We start from the raw sequence: 16,057 nt of genomic DNA on the forward strand, positions 1-16,057 counted from the left end.
GAGGAAATACTTAACTTATTTATATTTAAAGGGAAGGAGGATAAAAGGACCTAAATGGAAGTAAAGTTTCTCTACTTCACTGCATGGATTTAAGTGCGAACACCAGTAAACTGTAATAGGTACACGTGTATATTGCATTGAAAAAACTATGAAATAAATATTAAAATTATAAATAAAATAAAATGATATACAGCTCTACAGAGACATATACTCAAAAACACTGTAAGTAAATAAAAATGGAGTTCCTAAAAAATGCTCAAGTATCCTACAGGAAAACCAGAAAAGAGAAAGAGGAATGAGAAGCAAAATGAACAAACAGAAAACAGAGAATAAAATGGCAGACTTAAGCTGTGATGCATCAATAATTACTTTAAATGGCAATCGAAAGAAATTAGCAGGATAGAGTTTTGTGCAAACATCACCCAACTTTATGCCGTCTACAAGAACCTTCAAATTTTACATTATTTTATTTTATTTATTTATTTTTTTAAATTTTTTTTTTCAACGTTTATTTATTTTGGGGACAGAGAGAGACAGAGCATGAACGGGGGAGGGACAGAGAGAGAGGGAGACACAGAATCGGGAACAGGCTCCAGGCTCTGAGCCATCAGCCCAGAGCCTGACGCGGGGCTCGAACTCACGGACGGCGAGATCGTGACCTGGCTGAAGTCGGACGCTTCACCGACTGCGCCACCCAGGCGCCCCAAATTTTACATTATTTTAAAGGTATATTCACATTTAAGCATAGTTTTATGCTTCTTGTACAAAAAATAGGTATCCAAATAAATTACAAAATAAAATTACTTAATTTTATAATGAACATAAACATGGGTGAACTTGGAAGCACATGAGACTGGGATTGTAAAGGATCACTCAGGCCACTGAAGTTTAATGGCTCCATCATGGAAAACTTAATTTAACAATATCTCCAACCAATAATTAATTTCCACGTGCTTCTCGGTACTTAAAATGGTGGGAGCCTCATCAATGTCAAGGCTGTCCATTCCTTATGTTGACCAAGAACAGTTTCAGCTCATTGGCCTGAATTCTAAACAATGGAATAATAAAGCAATAGTTTAATCCCTTTTAAGCTTGGTAGACCTTCAAGTATTTGAAGGAGTTCTTACATCTCCTTTATAAGTCTTGTTTTCTAAACTACAAATGTTTCTTTCAATCATTCATCACAAGACTTGGATCCAGTTCTTTTTAAAAAATGTTTATCTATTTATTTTGAGAGAGTGAGAGAGAGAGAAAGAGAGAAAGAGTGCATGAGCAGGGGAGGGGTAAAGAGAGCAGGAGAGAGAATCCCAAGCAGGCTCCACACCCAGCATGGAGCCCATCCCAGGGCTTGATGTCATGACTGCGAGATCATGACCTGAGCTGAATCAAGAATCGGGTGCTCAACCAACTGAGCCACCCAGGCACCCGGGACCCAGTTCTTTTATCACCCATACTGGCTGCCTCTAGAAACACTCCAGAGTAATGCTCTTCCTAAAATCACAAAATAAATCTAAAAATATTTAAGAGAATTGAAAGCACGCAGAGTTTGATTTCTGATCACAATTGGATTAAACTAGAAATTAATAATAGAAAATTAACCAGAAAATATCCAAACATGTGGAAAATAAACAACCTACTTCTAATTAATTCTACAGAGTTTCTACACAGCAATGATGAGCACACGGAAACCGAAACGAAAAACACAATATCATTTAAAATTGCTTCGAAGAAAAGAAATATGTAGTAAACATGTATAGGATCAAATGCAGAAAGCTACACAAATTTTGATGAAAGGAATCAAGATCTAAATAAATACGTAAATAAATACATAAACAGACACACTGTGTTCATGGATTAGAAGACTAAAAACAGGAATGATGTCAATTCTCCCCCAACTTGGTAAGTCTCACACTATTTCTAGCATAGGCTTTCTGAACCCATAGACAAATATATATGGACAAACACAAGCCTTAGAATTGCTGAAGACCTGTTGAAAAAGAAAAGGAAAGTGGGAGGAATCACTCCACCTGATATTAACATAAACTAGATAGCTACAGTAACCAAGACAGTATGGCATTAAAGGAAGGACAGACACATAGGTCAATGAGCCAGAATATGGTGCAATCCACAGAGATATACTCAACTGGTTTTTGACAAACATGGGAGAGAAACTTAATGAAGGAAGGATAGCCTTCCTGACAAATTGTGCTCTAGCAATTAGGCATTCTTATAAAAAATCGGACCTGGACCTAAACTTCCAAACCTTCCACAAAAATGAACTCAAATGGACCACAGATATAAATGTGAAATAAAACTAATATTTTACAAAGAAAACACAGGAGAGAATCTTTGGGACCTAAGTCCTGGCAAAAACAAAACTAAACTAAACAAACCAGTTTTTACATCTGATGCCAAAACGACAATCCATAAGTCAATTGGACCTCATCAAAATTTAAAAATTTGTCTCCAAGAGAGCAGAATGAAAAGACAAACCTGCAGACTGGGAGGAAAATATTTGCAAACCGTGTGTTTGTCATATGTAGAATATATAAAAAAAAAAGCTCACAAAACTTAATAATAAAAACCAAACACCTCAATTAGAAAATGACAAAAGACACTTCCCAGCACTGGTTAGGCATCGGACTCTTGATTTCAGCTCAGGTCATGATCCCAGGGGTGTGGGATTGAGCCCCATGTTGGGCTCTGCACTGACAGTGTGGAGTCTGCTTGGGATTCTCTCTCTCCTCTCTCTCTCTCTCTCTCTCTCTCTCTCTCTGCCCCTCACCCCATCTCAAAAATAAATAAATAAACTTTAAAACCACAATGAAAGATCCCAGAATGGCAAAAGTAAAAAATACAGTGATAACACCCAGTGCTAATGAGAATGCAGAGAAACTGGATGTATTCATAAATTGCTGATGGGAATGTATAATATCACAGCCACTCTGGAATCACGAAACTAAACATGCACTTGCCATACAACCCAGCAGTTGAACTCTGGGATCTTTATCTTAGGTAAAAAGATTTGGTTCACATGATAACCTGTAAAGAGGTATTCACAGTAGCTTTATTCCTAATAGCAAAACTGGAAACAACCCTGATGTCTTTCATGGGTGAATGGCACACAAGCATCCATGCATCTTTGATGCAACCATCAAAGAATACTACTTGGCAATAAGAAGAAGTGGCTATTGACAAGACATGCCCCACAACTGGATGACTCTCCACAGAATGATGCTGCTTTAAAAAAAAGCTAATCCTAAAAGGATAAACATTGCATGATTCCATTTGTATGACCTTCTTGAAAGAAAATAGAAAACACGGATTAGTGGTTGCCAGGTCTTAAGGAGAGAGGGGAACGGAAGTGGGTGTGGTCAGAAAAGGGCAACATGAGGGATCCCTATAGTGAAGAAAGTGCTATTTCTTGACTGTGCATGAACCTACACATCTGATAAAATTGCATAGAGCTAAATGTACACGCACACACAAGAACACGTAAATTGGGGGAAATCTGAACAAGATAGATAGATGTGTCAATATCCTGATTTTGATACCGTACCATACTTTTGAGAGATGCAATACTGTGTGAAACTCTGTGAAAGGTACATAGGATTTCTCTGTATTTTTTCTTACAACCACAGGCAAATCTATGACTATCTCAAAATTTAAAAATATTTAATTAAAATTCAATTTCAGTTCTATATACTAACAATGAACATGTGGGAACCAAAATTAAACACTCACAGCCACTCCAAATAAAATGAAATAGATATAACTCTAACAAAATATGTACAGGTGACTGAGTGAGTACGAAGACGTTGCACAAAGGAGGTCTTTTGTGGTGATGTAATATTTTTGTATCTTGATTGTAATGGTGGTTACAGGAATCCTGACATGGTATAAAATGGCTAGATCAATACACATACACACACACAAATTAAGGCAGGTTAGGAAAATGGTGAAAACTGAATTAGGCCTGTAGTCTAGATAACAGTAATGTACCAATGTCAATTTCCTGGTTTTGATATTACATTGCATGTATAGAAAATGTAGCCATTGAGAAAGCTGGGTGAAAGGCACAAGGTTTTGTCCTACTATTTTGGCCACTTTCTGTGAGTCTATAATTATTTCAAAATAAAATGTTACAAATAAATGAGATGATGGGGCACCTGGGTGGCTCACTCGGTTAAGTGTCAGACTTGTGGTTTCAGCCCAGGTCATGATCCTAGTCGGGCTCAGTGCTGAGAATGGAGTCTGCTTGAGATTCTCTCTCTCTCTCTCTCTCTCTCTCTCTCTCTCTCTCTCTCCTCTCTGCCCCCACCATCAGAGCTCTCTCTCTCTACAATAAACAAATAAAATTAAAAAAATAAATGAAATGAAGCCAAGGAGGGGTTTCAGAAATTAGATTAGAGGAAATAAGCTATAGAAGTGAATGAGGCTGGATTCAGTCTGGAACAAAAGGGTTTCTATGTGGCTTAAGCCTGAATTTCTGTGGCCCTTCTTTTTCAAATGATGAAGTTTTTCATTGTATTACACAAATAATACTTATACAAATGGATATACATATGTATACAGAGAGTAAAAAAAAAAGCATGTCTTCCTACTGCCTTAACCAGAGGTAAACAATGTTGATTATTTGATCTATCTGCTCTAGCATTTTTTAATGCATTCACACCTGTGCATGGTTATGTTGTGGATAAAGCCATGATGCCACACAATAACCTAGTGTTTCTGAAATTCTCTTTTTTCCCCAATGACCATGTAGGTATGACAATTGCTCAAAAAGCGTATATAACTCTGCTGAGTTCCTTCATTAGAGAGATGCCACACATGTTCAACGTGATGATGAATAGGCATTTTGAGAGAGCCTAAATACCCAGGCCAGCCCTTCATGTGAAAACTGGGCCGAGGTCATGGTGAATCTACTTCTTGCAGACAGCTTTTCAAAAGTCATGCTATAATGAAGCTTGAACACTTCAGTAGTCTTGAAAACGTGGTAAAGTTTGGGTTGGATGTGCTTTAGAACAAAGATGAGATGAAACCAGGAAAGGACTTTTAAGCCCACCGGCAAGGGGGGCGGGGAAAGCCATAAACAAGGGCAAATAAAAACTGAGAAGACCTTGTGCAGTATCCAGGGCAAAGATAAACTTAAGAGTACTTAGAAATCACTATGATGTGAAAGGTCGGGGTGCCTGGGTGGCTCAGCCGGTTAAGTGGGCTCAGGTGATGATCTCGAGGTTCATGGGTTCGAGCCCCGCATCAGGCTCTGTGCTGACAGCTCGGAGCCTGGACCCTCTGTGTCTCCTCTCTCTGCCCCTCCCCAACTTGTGCTCTATGTCTCTCAAAAAAAATAAATAAATATAAAAAAATTTAAAAAATCACTACGATGTGAAAGATAAAGACAACAGGGGTAGGGATGCCCACTCTCACCGCTGTTGTTTAACATAGTGCTGGAAGTTCTAGCATCAGCAATCAGACAACGAAAGGAAATCAAAGGCATCAAAATTGGCAAAGATGAAGTCAAGCTTTCGCTTTTTGCAGATGACATGATATTATACATGGAAAATCCGATAGACTCCACCAAAAGTCTGCTAGAACTGATACAGGAATTCAGCAAAGTTGCAGGATACAAAATCAATGTACAGAAATCAGTTGCATTCTTATACACTAACAATGAAGCAACAGAAAGACAAATAAAGAAACTGATCCCATTCACAATTGCACCAAGAAGCATAAAATACCTAGGAATAAATCTAACCAAAGATGTAAAAGATCTGTATGCTGAAAACTATAGAAAACTTATGAAGGTAATTGAAGAAGATTTAAAGAAATGGAAAGACATTCCCTGCTCATGGATTGGAAGAATAAATATTGTCAAAATGTCAATACTACCCAAAGCTATCTACACATTCAATGCAATCCCAATCAAAATTGCACCAGCATTCTTCTCAAAACTAGAACAAGCAATCCTAAAATTCATATGGAACCACAAAAGGCCCCGAATAGCCAAAGGAATTTTGAAGAAGAAGACCAAAGCAGGAGGCATCACAATCCCAGACTTTAGCCTCTACTACAAAGCTGTCATCATCAAGACAGCATGGTATTGGCACCAAAACAGACACATAGACCAATGGAATAGAATAGAAACCCCAGAACTAGACCCACAAACGTATGGCCAACTCATCTTTGATAAAGCAGGAAAGAACATCCAATGGAAAAAAGACAGCCTCTTTAACAAATGGTGCTGGGAGAACTGGACAGCAACATGCAGAAGGTTGAAACTAGACCACTTTCTCACACCATTCACAAAAATAAACTCAAAATGGATAAAGGACCTGAATGTGAGACAGGAAACCATCAAAACCTTAGAGGAGAAAGCAGGAAAAGACCTCTCTGACCTCAGCCGTAGCAATCTCTTACTCGACACATCCCCAAAGGCAAGGGAATTAAAAGCAAAAGTGAATTACTGGGACCTTATGAAGATAAAAAGCTTCTGCACAGCAAAGGAAACAACCAACAAAACTAAAAGGCAACCAACGGAATGGGAAAAGATATTTGCAAATGACATATCGGACAAAGGGCTAGTATCCAAAATCTATAAAGAGCTCACCAAACTCCACACCCGAAAAACAAATAACCCAGTGAAGAAATGGGCAGAAAACATGAATAGACACTTCTCTAAAGAAGACATCTGGATGGCCAACAGGCACATGAAAAGATGTTCAACGTCGCTCCTTATCAGGGAAATACAAATCAAAACCACACTCAGATATCACCTCACGCCAGTCAGAGTGGCCAAAATGAACAAATCAGGAGACTATAGATGCTGGAGAGGATGTGGAGAAATGGGAACCCTCTTGCACTGTTGGTGGGAATGCAAATTGGTGCAGCCGCTCTGGAAAGCAGTGTGGAGGTTCCTCAGAAAATTAAAAATAGACCTACCCTATGACCCAGCAATAGCACTGCTAGGAATTTATCCAAGGGATACAGGAATATTGATGCATAGGGGCACGTGTACCCCAATGTTCATAGCAGCACTCTCAACAATAGCCAAATTATGGAAAGAGCCTAAATGTCCATCAACTGATGAATGGATAAAGAAATTGTGGTTTATATACACAATGGAATACTACGTGGCAATGAGAAAAAATGAAATATGGCCTTTTGTAGCAATGTGGATGGAACTGGAGAGTGTGATGCTAAGTGAAATAAGCCATACAGAGAAAGACAGATACCATATGGTTTCACTCTTATGTGGATCCTGAGAAACTTAACAGAAACCCATGGGGGAGGGGAAGGAAAAAAAAAAAGAGGTTAGAGTGGGAGAGAGACAAAGCATAAGAGACTGTTAAAAACTGAGAACAAACTGAGGGTTGATGGGGGGTGGGAGGGAGGGGAGGTGGGTGATGGGTATTGAGGAGGGCACCTTTTGGGATGAGCACTGGGTGTTGTATGGAAACCAATTTGACAATAAATTTCATATATTAAAAAAAAAAAAAAAGATGGGGCGCCTGGGTGGCACAGTCGGTTAAGCGTCCGAATTCAGCCAGGTCACGATCTCGAGGTCCGTGAGTTCGAGCCTCGCGTCAGGCTCTGGGCTGATGGCTCAGAGCCTGGAACCTGTTTCCGATTCTGTGTCTCCCTCTCTCTCTGCCCCTCCCCCGTTCATGCTCTGTCTCTCTCTGTCCGAGAAATAAATAAAAACGTTGAAAAAAAAATTAAAAAAAAAAGACAACAGGGGTAACAAGGCAATGAAATAATAAAGAAATACACATGAGCAGCAAACATACCAGAGAGGGAAAATGCGCCTGTGGCTTGGGGAAACTCTGCTGAGTTAGCAGAGAAATGTGAATTAAAGAAAGATCCAACAGGTCGCCCTGCGGGGTTTTCGGAGGAGATGGTGGGGCAGGGGATAAGGTAAACCGGGGGAGCCTTCCCAGTGGGCCTTCAATACAGAATCAGTATAGCGGTGCAGACCTTCCGGCCCTCCCCTCCCCTCCCCTCCCCTCCAGGATACTGGGCAAAAGCAATCCCCGGGCAGCACCACCTTCCAAACCACTCACGCCCTCGGGCTCTGCCCTTGGGAGCCCAGGAGGAGGAGGGGCTTGCAGGCGGGGCGGTCCCGCAGGCGGGTCTATGACAGCGGCGGCCGCCCTGTAGCGCCCGGGAGGGGTGTGGCCAAGAGGGGGGCGGGGTTATACTGGCGGCCGCCGCTGCGGCAGCCGGTGAGGGGCGGAGCTTTCTGTGGGCGGAGCTCTCTGCGAGCTGCTCAGAAGGGGCGGTGGCGGAGGTGGCGGAGGTGGCGGCGGTGGGGCATCCCGGGGCCAGCAAGGGAAGAGGTGACAGAGGGCGGCGCGGGGCGGGGCGCTGCAGGCCTCGCGTCCACCTGCCCGGCCGCTCGCACTCGTGTGGGTCGGCGGGGCCTGCGCGGGCCCAGGCCCATGGCGGCGTCCGCGGCTCTGTCGGCGGCGGCGGCGGCGGCGGCCCTGTCAGGCCTGGCGCTGCGGCTGTCGCGCTCGGCGGCGGCCCGCGGCTCGTACGGCGCCTTCTGCAAGGGGCTCACGCGCACCCTGATCACCTTCTTCGACCTGGCCTGGCGGCTGCGCATGAACTTCCCCTACTTCTACGTGGTGGCCTCGGTGATGCTCAACGTCCGCCTGCAGGTGCGGATCGAGTGAGCGCACGCCGCCGCAGCCCCGGCCAGAGGGACCGGCGCGCGCGGCCCAGACGGACAGGGGCGCCGGCATGGAGGACGGCCGCCGGCACGCGGCGGGGGCAGGAGGCGGGGCGGCCGGGGCCCCCGGACCCTAGACCTCCGCGGGAGGACGCGGGCCACCGAGCCACCCCGCCGGGCCGCGGCCGCGACCCGCCCACACGCGTCGCGGCCGGTGACCCATTGCACAGAAACTCACCAGACGGGTCCTTTCCGTCGGGCTCGAGAAAGAAAACACCATTTGACTGCGGCCGACCCGTCGCCTCACGTTGGCCGGGGTGGGGGAAGCAGAAAGGAAAAATTCTGCAGCAGGGACTTGACTGGCCCTGACCAACAAGGTAGGAGGCCAGAGGCTGGGGCTTCGGGCCGGCGGGAGCGCTTGCCATGGCATCGTGGTGGCCGGCAGGAACTGTGCCCTGGACCCGAGGGAGCCAGCCCCTGAGCCGCCCAGGCAGGGGCGGGGCGGGGCGGGGCGGGGCGGGGAGGGGGGCGCCGCAGGTGCCCAGGACTCCCTGGGTCTCATTCCCAGACGGGTGAGGGGCGGCGGCGGCCTGGGCATCTCGGAGGGTCGGCCCATCCCCGCCCCGCTGTCCCCTGAGGCCCCTATGCTGCCACCGGAACCCCAGGGAATGGGCTGGGAGAGGCGCCGGGGAAGGCTCTAGAAGGAAAAGATGCTGCCACCTTTCACCCCCTTGTGGGGCCAGACAGGAAGGGTGGTTGCGTTCTTGGCCAAACCCGTGGTCGGTCCCCTTCTCGGGCCCCTGGGGTCGCCACAGCTCCCGCCCAGCCCTTGGCAGAACTGCCTCCTGTCCTGTGTTGGGGGCTGGGGGGCCGCTCTCGGCCTGTTCCCGCTCCCCTCCCCCTCTGAGGGCATCCTGGGGCCGGACGTTTGGACGTTTGGACGTTTGGAGACCTGGACGAGTGGCAAGGCTGCTCCGCCCTATCCCTGCCCCCACAGTCTTGCTCTTCCGCCATCGCAGCCACGCTCCACGCTCCCTCCGGCCCCTACCTCTGCCGGCCAGGTGCCACGGAATGCCGCCTCCAGCAGCCCCTGTGCACCCAGAGGAGCTAGGGCAATGGGGATCTCCTTGAGCAGAGGGCAGCTCTCAGGCTGGGGTGGGGAGAGCAGGTGGACGAGGGGCTTGTAGAGGAGGCAGCACTTGGGGAAAGGGGAGGGGGTGTTCTGGGTGAGGAGGCACTGTCAAGTCTCCGTCTCTTTCTGTCTTTCAGGAACCAGTGTTTGTAGGTGGTGACCCGCCCCTTCTCTGGCCTTGTCAAGAGACTCAAATCCCTGCCCAGGGGCGCCCCTGGCCCTAGAGCTGCCCCGGGGAGCTGCTGGGCAAAGGGCCTGGCCCAGGAGGACAGGAAGGGCCTTCCAGGCAGAGGCACGGAGGGGTGGGGTACCCAGCGGTCCAGTTCTGGCGTGGGGAAGGATGAGACCCTGTCACCTCCACACTAGACCTCCTAGCAACACTTTGAGGGCGTTCTGTTCTCCCCACCCCATGACTGGAAAAGCGGGCTCTGAGACGGGAAGAGATTTGCCCTTGTCACACACATAAGAAGTGGTGGGGCTGAATCTGTCCCCTGTCTTCCAGAAAACCTGGCAGGACAGGTTGGGGTGGGGGAGGGGACCTCAAGGCCCTCGGGGCACCTAGGGGAAGAGAGAGGCCCAGGGTAGGGAGTGTGGAGAACTGGCTTTCCTTGGGGGGCGGGGGGTGGCAGGTCACAGGGAAGACAGTCGGGGCTGAGATGGACACGGGAGACAGTCCCAGAACCCCTTGTGGAGCCGAGGCCTTCATCTACACAGCCTGGCCTCCCCTGCCGCCCCACCCCAGGCGTGACCAAGGACTCCTCAGCAGTCGAGCGGCAGAAGCCTCTCAGTCTGGGTGGCAGAGTGGGGGTGGGGGGTAGCGTGGCTCCTGGGAACGTGATGGAACCAGGAGGGTGAAGGGATAAAGCTGGTGTGGGGGACGGGGCCGGGACCCACGCATAACCCCATCTCTCTGTCCCCAGGCTTGGCCCCCCGAGCCCAGGATCACGCGAGAGAACCTCCTCTAGATGGGCTTGGATGGTCCTGGAGGCCCCGGGTGTGCTGCTCCCCCTGTACCAGGATGGCCAGGCTCGGCCCCGGGGGAGCCAGGAAAGACCCCGGTCCCACAGCCGCTCTGCCGCTGGCTGCTCTCGGCCCCCAGTGCTCCGAGTTCCTGGGACTGAAAACCGAAGTGGTCCGGTCAGCCCCAGGGACAGAGTGGCCCAGGGTCACACCACCTGCCCTCCTCTGCCGTCCAGCTGCGAGCCCGGTCCTGGGTGAAGGGCTCTGCCTGCCTGGCCCTGGGGACTGAGGCCAGACGAGGCCACCATGTATCCCCTGCAGTTTCCCCGCAGACAGGGTGTACTGGCTTCCTTCCTTGTACCGAGTGTCCTGGGATCCCCGGTCCTGTGGCCCCTCCTGCACCCAATCCCCTTCCACCCGGAACCACTTGTGGGAGCCTGCCAGCCTGCTGACTCCGTCCACACATCTGTGGGGACAGCCTGCGAGAGCCACACGGGCTGCCTGAGAGGAGAGGACGAGGGGCCTCCGCGGGGCTGATCCACAGATGTGCCCCGTTCAAGCCCAGGTCTCACCCTCGGGGTGACCTGCTCCCCAGCTGCAGCCTTGTGGCTCAGCTGGAGCTGCCCAGGGCCTATGACACCTCTTCCCAACAGGGAGAGGTGTGGGGGGAGACTCAGGGCCCCTGGCCTGAGACCCCTCCTCTGCAGGGACGCCCCGCCCCGCCCCGTGGGTCCCCGGTCCCGGTCCCGAGGGCGCAGGAAGTCTCAGCGCGAGGCCCGGGGACTGGGGAGGGTCCGCACATCTTCAGCATGTGTTCCTGCCTCTGCTTTTCTGACCATTTTGGCCTTGAGTAGTCAGCGTGCTTCCTCCCCCACCTCTCCCCTCTCCCCCCAGTCGGCCCTGGCTGCCTGATGGGCTCTCAGTGCACTTTATTTATTTGCAGTCTGTTTTCCAGGCAGCGAAGCTTCTTTCTACAAAATCAGAGACACGAGCTGAATAAGATGAGCGTCACTTTCCTGCGCGTGATTGACTGTACTGGTCAGCACCGTCTGCTGAGAAATGTTCTTGCTTCTGGTATTGTCAGATCTTGTCACTCTAAGTTCAAAACAAAACCAAACAAGACTCCTTGAGTTCAATAAAATAAAATAAGACCAGAGGCCTCCTCTCGTGGTGTGGGGCAATAGCCCGGAAGCCCCCCTTGGAGGGCCCGGAGCAGGGGGAGGGGGACCCACTTGGGAGGGCTGCAAGGGGGGTGGGGCCGTGGCAGGGATGCAGGCCCACTCAGAAGATGCTCAGAGGCCCGACTTGCCTGGGCCAGTGCCCCTGGAGGAGAAGGCAGGAGCGCAGGCCTGACTGGGGGCAGTTGGTCCCATTCACAGCCTTTGTTTGCATAACCGAGTACCCAGTACCCGAGTCTTTTCTTCATTTTGCAGCCTGGTGTCAGAAAGCACTTCCTGCGGTCAGTCTTGATGGGGAGATGGGGGAGGTGGGGGGAAATGGGTTCTCTGCACCGAATTTGGGTCACCTGGAGGCCCCTCTGCAACAGCAGAGCGAAGTCCCCCTTGGCTCCCTGCCGTCCAGGTGGCCTCCCAGCTTTGGAAACGATGAATCACGGGGGACTGAAAGCCGGCACCCCTTCTCCCCATCTTAGACCCGAGCTGTCCCTTCAGTGCTTCCCCAGGGAAGCCTGTCACGGGGTCCGAGGCTGCAGGGCTAAGGATGGGCAGTCAGGCAGAGAGAGGGCTGGTGAAGGGGGCCCTGGGAGGACCGCAGTGGCCGAGGTGAAGAAGGAAGTCCCACCGTCCCCAGGGCGGAGGTGTCCTGAGGATGCAAAGTCACGGTCACGCTGAGGAGCACAGCCTGGGTGTGCTCCACCCGCCGGAGCACCGTGACAAGAGCGACCCTTCCGACACCTGCCACCACAGGAGGGATGGACCCCAGGCCCTGCCAGCACCCTGAGCTTCCCTCTGCTTTGTACGGATGGTCCTGTTCAGTGCCTGATGGTCCTGAACTCAGACGAGGGATCAGGTAGCCTGTCACAACCAAGATGGGAGGGTCAGACCAGGGCTCAGGGGCCCAGGCACACTGGTGAGGGAGGACCACCTTTTCCTGCCACCCAGCAAGGCAGGCGGCTTCCTCTCTGGTTAAGGGTGGCGCCCTGAGTCCAGCTCTTCTGACGACCACTGCCTGGCCACAGTCCAGCCACATGTACTCATGGGTCATCAGTAGGGAGCCTTCAAGGTGGCTCTGAGCATTCAGCGGGTTCTTGGCTATTCAACATTTGTCCTCAGGTCTCAACTGTAGCAGCCTTGTCACTATGAGGAGAGGAAACCAAGTGAAGGCAACTGGCCGGTGACAGGTGGTGAGATCCTGCTGGGCAACAGGTGCCATGCTGGGTGCTTTGTCCCCCTAAGCTCCCCATCATCCCCGTGGCCATCTTTGGAGGAGGTCATGGTGAGGATGTGGTCCCTGGTTGACCCGCGAGCTTGAGCCGGGCAATCAGAAGCTCCTCACCTCCTTCCCTGTCCTTGGAGTGCACGTTGTACCCACCGTCCCCTCCTGGGAGCTGTTCCCGGCTCGCAGCCTTCCGAGACTGAGGTGTTGCCGGGCCTCTCTGGACGGTATCTGTGAATGAAGGTTTTGGGGTGCCTGCGTGGCTCGGTCAGTTAAGCATCCAACTCTTGGTTTAGAATCAGGGCATGGTCTCACTCCAGGTCGGTGAGATCAAGCCCCAAGTCAGGCTCCGCGCTGACAGCATGGAGACTGCATGGGATTCTCTCTCTCCCAATCTCTCTCTGTGCCCCTCCCCTGGTGTCTCTCTCTCTCTCAAAATAAATAAATAAATAAACTTAAAAAACAAAGAAGGTTTTCCCTCATGCTGGGAAAGTGCAGGATGTCCACTTTTGCCATCTCAACTCCACATAAAACTGGAGGTTCTGGCCAGTGGAATAATCTCCCCATCCCACCAGAATAAAACCATTCTGATTGGAAAGGACAAAATAAAGCCATCTTTATTCACGGATGATCCTATATGGAGAAAATCCAAGAAATGCATGCAGAGAAAAAAGCTACCAGATCCATAAACATTTGGCAAGGCCACAGGACCCAAGATCAATATTAAGAGAGCAATTGTATTTCTATATACTAGCAACAAAAACTCAAAACATGAAATTGAGGAAATAACCTGGGACGCCTGGGTGACTCAGTCGGTTAAGCGGCCAACTCTTGATTTTGGCTCTGATCATGATCACTCTTCAGAACTGATTTTCCATTTTTATTTTTTTAATGTTAATTCATTTTTGAGGGAGAGAGAGAGCGACAGAGCGTGAGCAGGCAGGGAGCGAGGTAGACACAGAACTCAAAGCAGGCTCCGGGCTCTGACTAGTCAGCACAGAACCCAGCATGGGGCTCGAACCCGGGAACTGTGAGATCATGACCTGAGCTGAAGTCAGACGCTTAACTGACCGAGCCATCCATGCGCCCCCTCAAAACTTATTTTAAACCACAGTAATAAAGACAGTGTGGTATTGATGAAACAATAATGCATAAATAAGCAGAACAGATTGAGAGACTGTAAACAAATCCCTACATTTATGATCCATTGATTAGTTAATTCTGGCAAAATACAAATAATATGTAAAAAATTACAAATACATGTGGACAAAATACATATAATATCAACAGTGCATGTCTCATTTACCATCGTAACCATTTTAAAATATACAATTCAGTGGCATGAAGTACATTCACAATGTTGTACAACTGTCACCAGTATCAAGTTCCAGAACATTTTCGTCACCCCAAAATGGAAACACCATACCCATTAAGCTATCAGTCCCTGTTCCCTCCCTACCCCAGCCCTTGACAACCAAAAATATGTTGTATGTCTCTGTGTATATGCCTCTTCTGGATATTTTATAAAAATGGAATCATACAAGTGGTGACCTTTTATGTCTGGTTTCTTAACGTAGCATAATGTTCTGGAGGTTCCTTCACATTGTTACATGTGTTATGATACATTTGATGTTCCACCTTTCACACCGAATTATCTTGCACTGCTTCTCAACGCAGTGTGTGTGCTCTTGTCCGACTGTGGTGTTCAGTCCCCATGTGGAGAAAGCCTTAGCTACGTCTAGGGTTTGGGCCAGGGAAATCTCCAGGGCTGAAGTGACACCAGTCCTGTGATCTCCCTGTATCAATGATGTGTGGGCACATGCATGGTGCGAGTCAGGTTTAGGGTGTGTGATAAAGATGAGGTGAGGTTTAGGTTCACGTGTATACTGTGGGTCACCGTTAAGATTAGGGCTTGATCAGAGGAGGCTCATGGCGCTGTACCCCCAGTAGGGCAGTTGTCTCCCTGCAGGGCTGCGTAGAGGGTCCAAGGTGGGTCTCAGTCAGGCTGAGTTTTGGGTGCCAAGGCCACTCCTTGGTTAGACCTCAAGAAGTCCCCTGTGGAGCTCCTTCTGGTCTTTGGAAATGACATTGTGATATTCCAGGTTCCATGCTGAGTAATTCTCCTCCGCTTCTGGGGCCCATGTCCGTCATGTCCTCAGACTTAGGAATTGGGTCCCCATTAGGAGAAAGCTTTAGCCAAGGTTAAGTTTCGGTCCAGGGACGTTGCCAGGGCCAAAGTGACACCATTGCCGTGATCACCCTGGAGGGCTGAATGAGGGTCCATGCGCAGGTGCGGGTCACGTGTAGGGTTAGGTTTGAGTTGGGATGAGGCTTAGTCTTTGTGAGCCAGGGCCAGCCTCATGTGTGTGCCATCTTCAGTTGGGCCTCATCAACCCCCTTGTGCAGCTTCATGCGGACACTGGAAATGTCATGATGATGTTCCATGTTCCATGCCAAGTAATCCTGCACTGCTTTGGGCCCATTGTTTGTGGTGTTCTCAGAAATAGGAATTGGGTCCCCATCCAGAGAGATCCTTAACTAGGGTTAATGTTCTGTCCAGGGACTTCACCAGTGCTGAGGTGACACCATTCCTGTGTGTTGTGTGCGTTGGGTTAGCGTTTGGGATTGGGTTTGGTGTTAGGGGTTAGGGTTACGTTAGGGTTGGTGTTAGGGGTTAGTGTTAGGGGCTAGAGTTAGGTTTATGCATTAGGGTTGGGTTTAGGGTTATGGTTAGGGGTTAGGGTTTGGAGTTAGAGTTAGGTTTAGGCGTTAGGTTTGGGCTTGGGTTAGGCTTAGGTTTAGGGTTATGGTTTGGGTTTGAGAGTTAGGGTTATGGTTAGATGGTATAGTTAGGGTTAGGTGTTAGCGTTAGTGTTAGGGTTTGTGTTAGGTTTAGG

At 49.3% G+C, this 16,057-nt stretch overlaps 1 protein-coding gene across 1 annotated transcript; it reads left to right on the plus strand.

Annotated features, from left to right (window-relative positions):
* The first annotated feature begins 8,325 nt into the window (after nucleotides 1–8,325).
* LOC125157850 (small integral membrane protein 10-like protein 2A) lies at nucleotides 8,326–10,718 on the plus strand. Its single transcript, XM_047844909.1, has 2 exons — nucleotides 8,326–9,051; nucleotides 9,944–10,718. The coding sequence occupies exon 1, from the start codon at nucleotides 8,442–8,444 to the stop codon at nucleotides 8,676–8,678; it is 237 nt and encodes a 78-aa protein (XP_047700865.1). The 5' UTR covers nucleotides 8,326–8,441; the 3' UTR covers nucleotides 8,679–9,051; nucleotides 9,944–10,718.
* The last annotated feature ends 5,339 nt before the right edge of the window (nucleotides 10,719–16,057 follow it).

This window comes from Prionailurus viverrinus, chromosome X (assembly GCF_022837055.1).
Source record: "Prionailurus viverrinus isolate Anna chromosome X, UM_Priviv_1.0, whole genome shotgun sequence".
Lineage (NCBI taxonomy): Eukaryota > Metazoa > Chordata > Mammalia > Carnivora > Felidae > Prionailurus > Prionailurus viverrinus.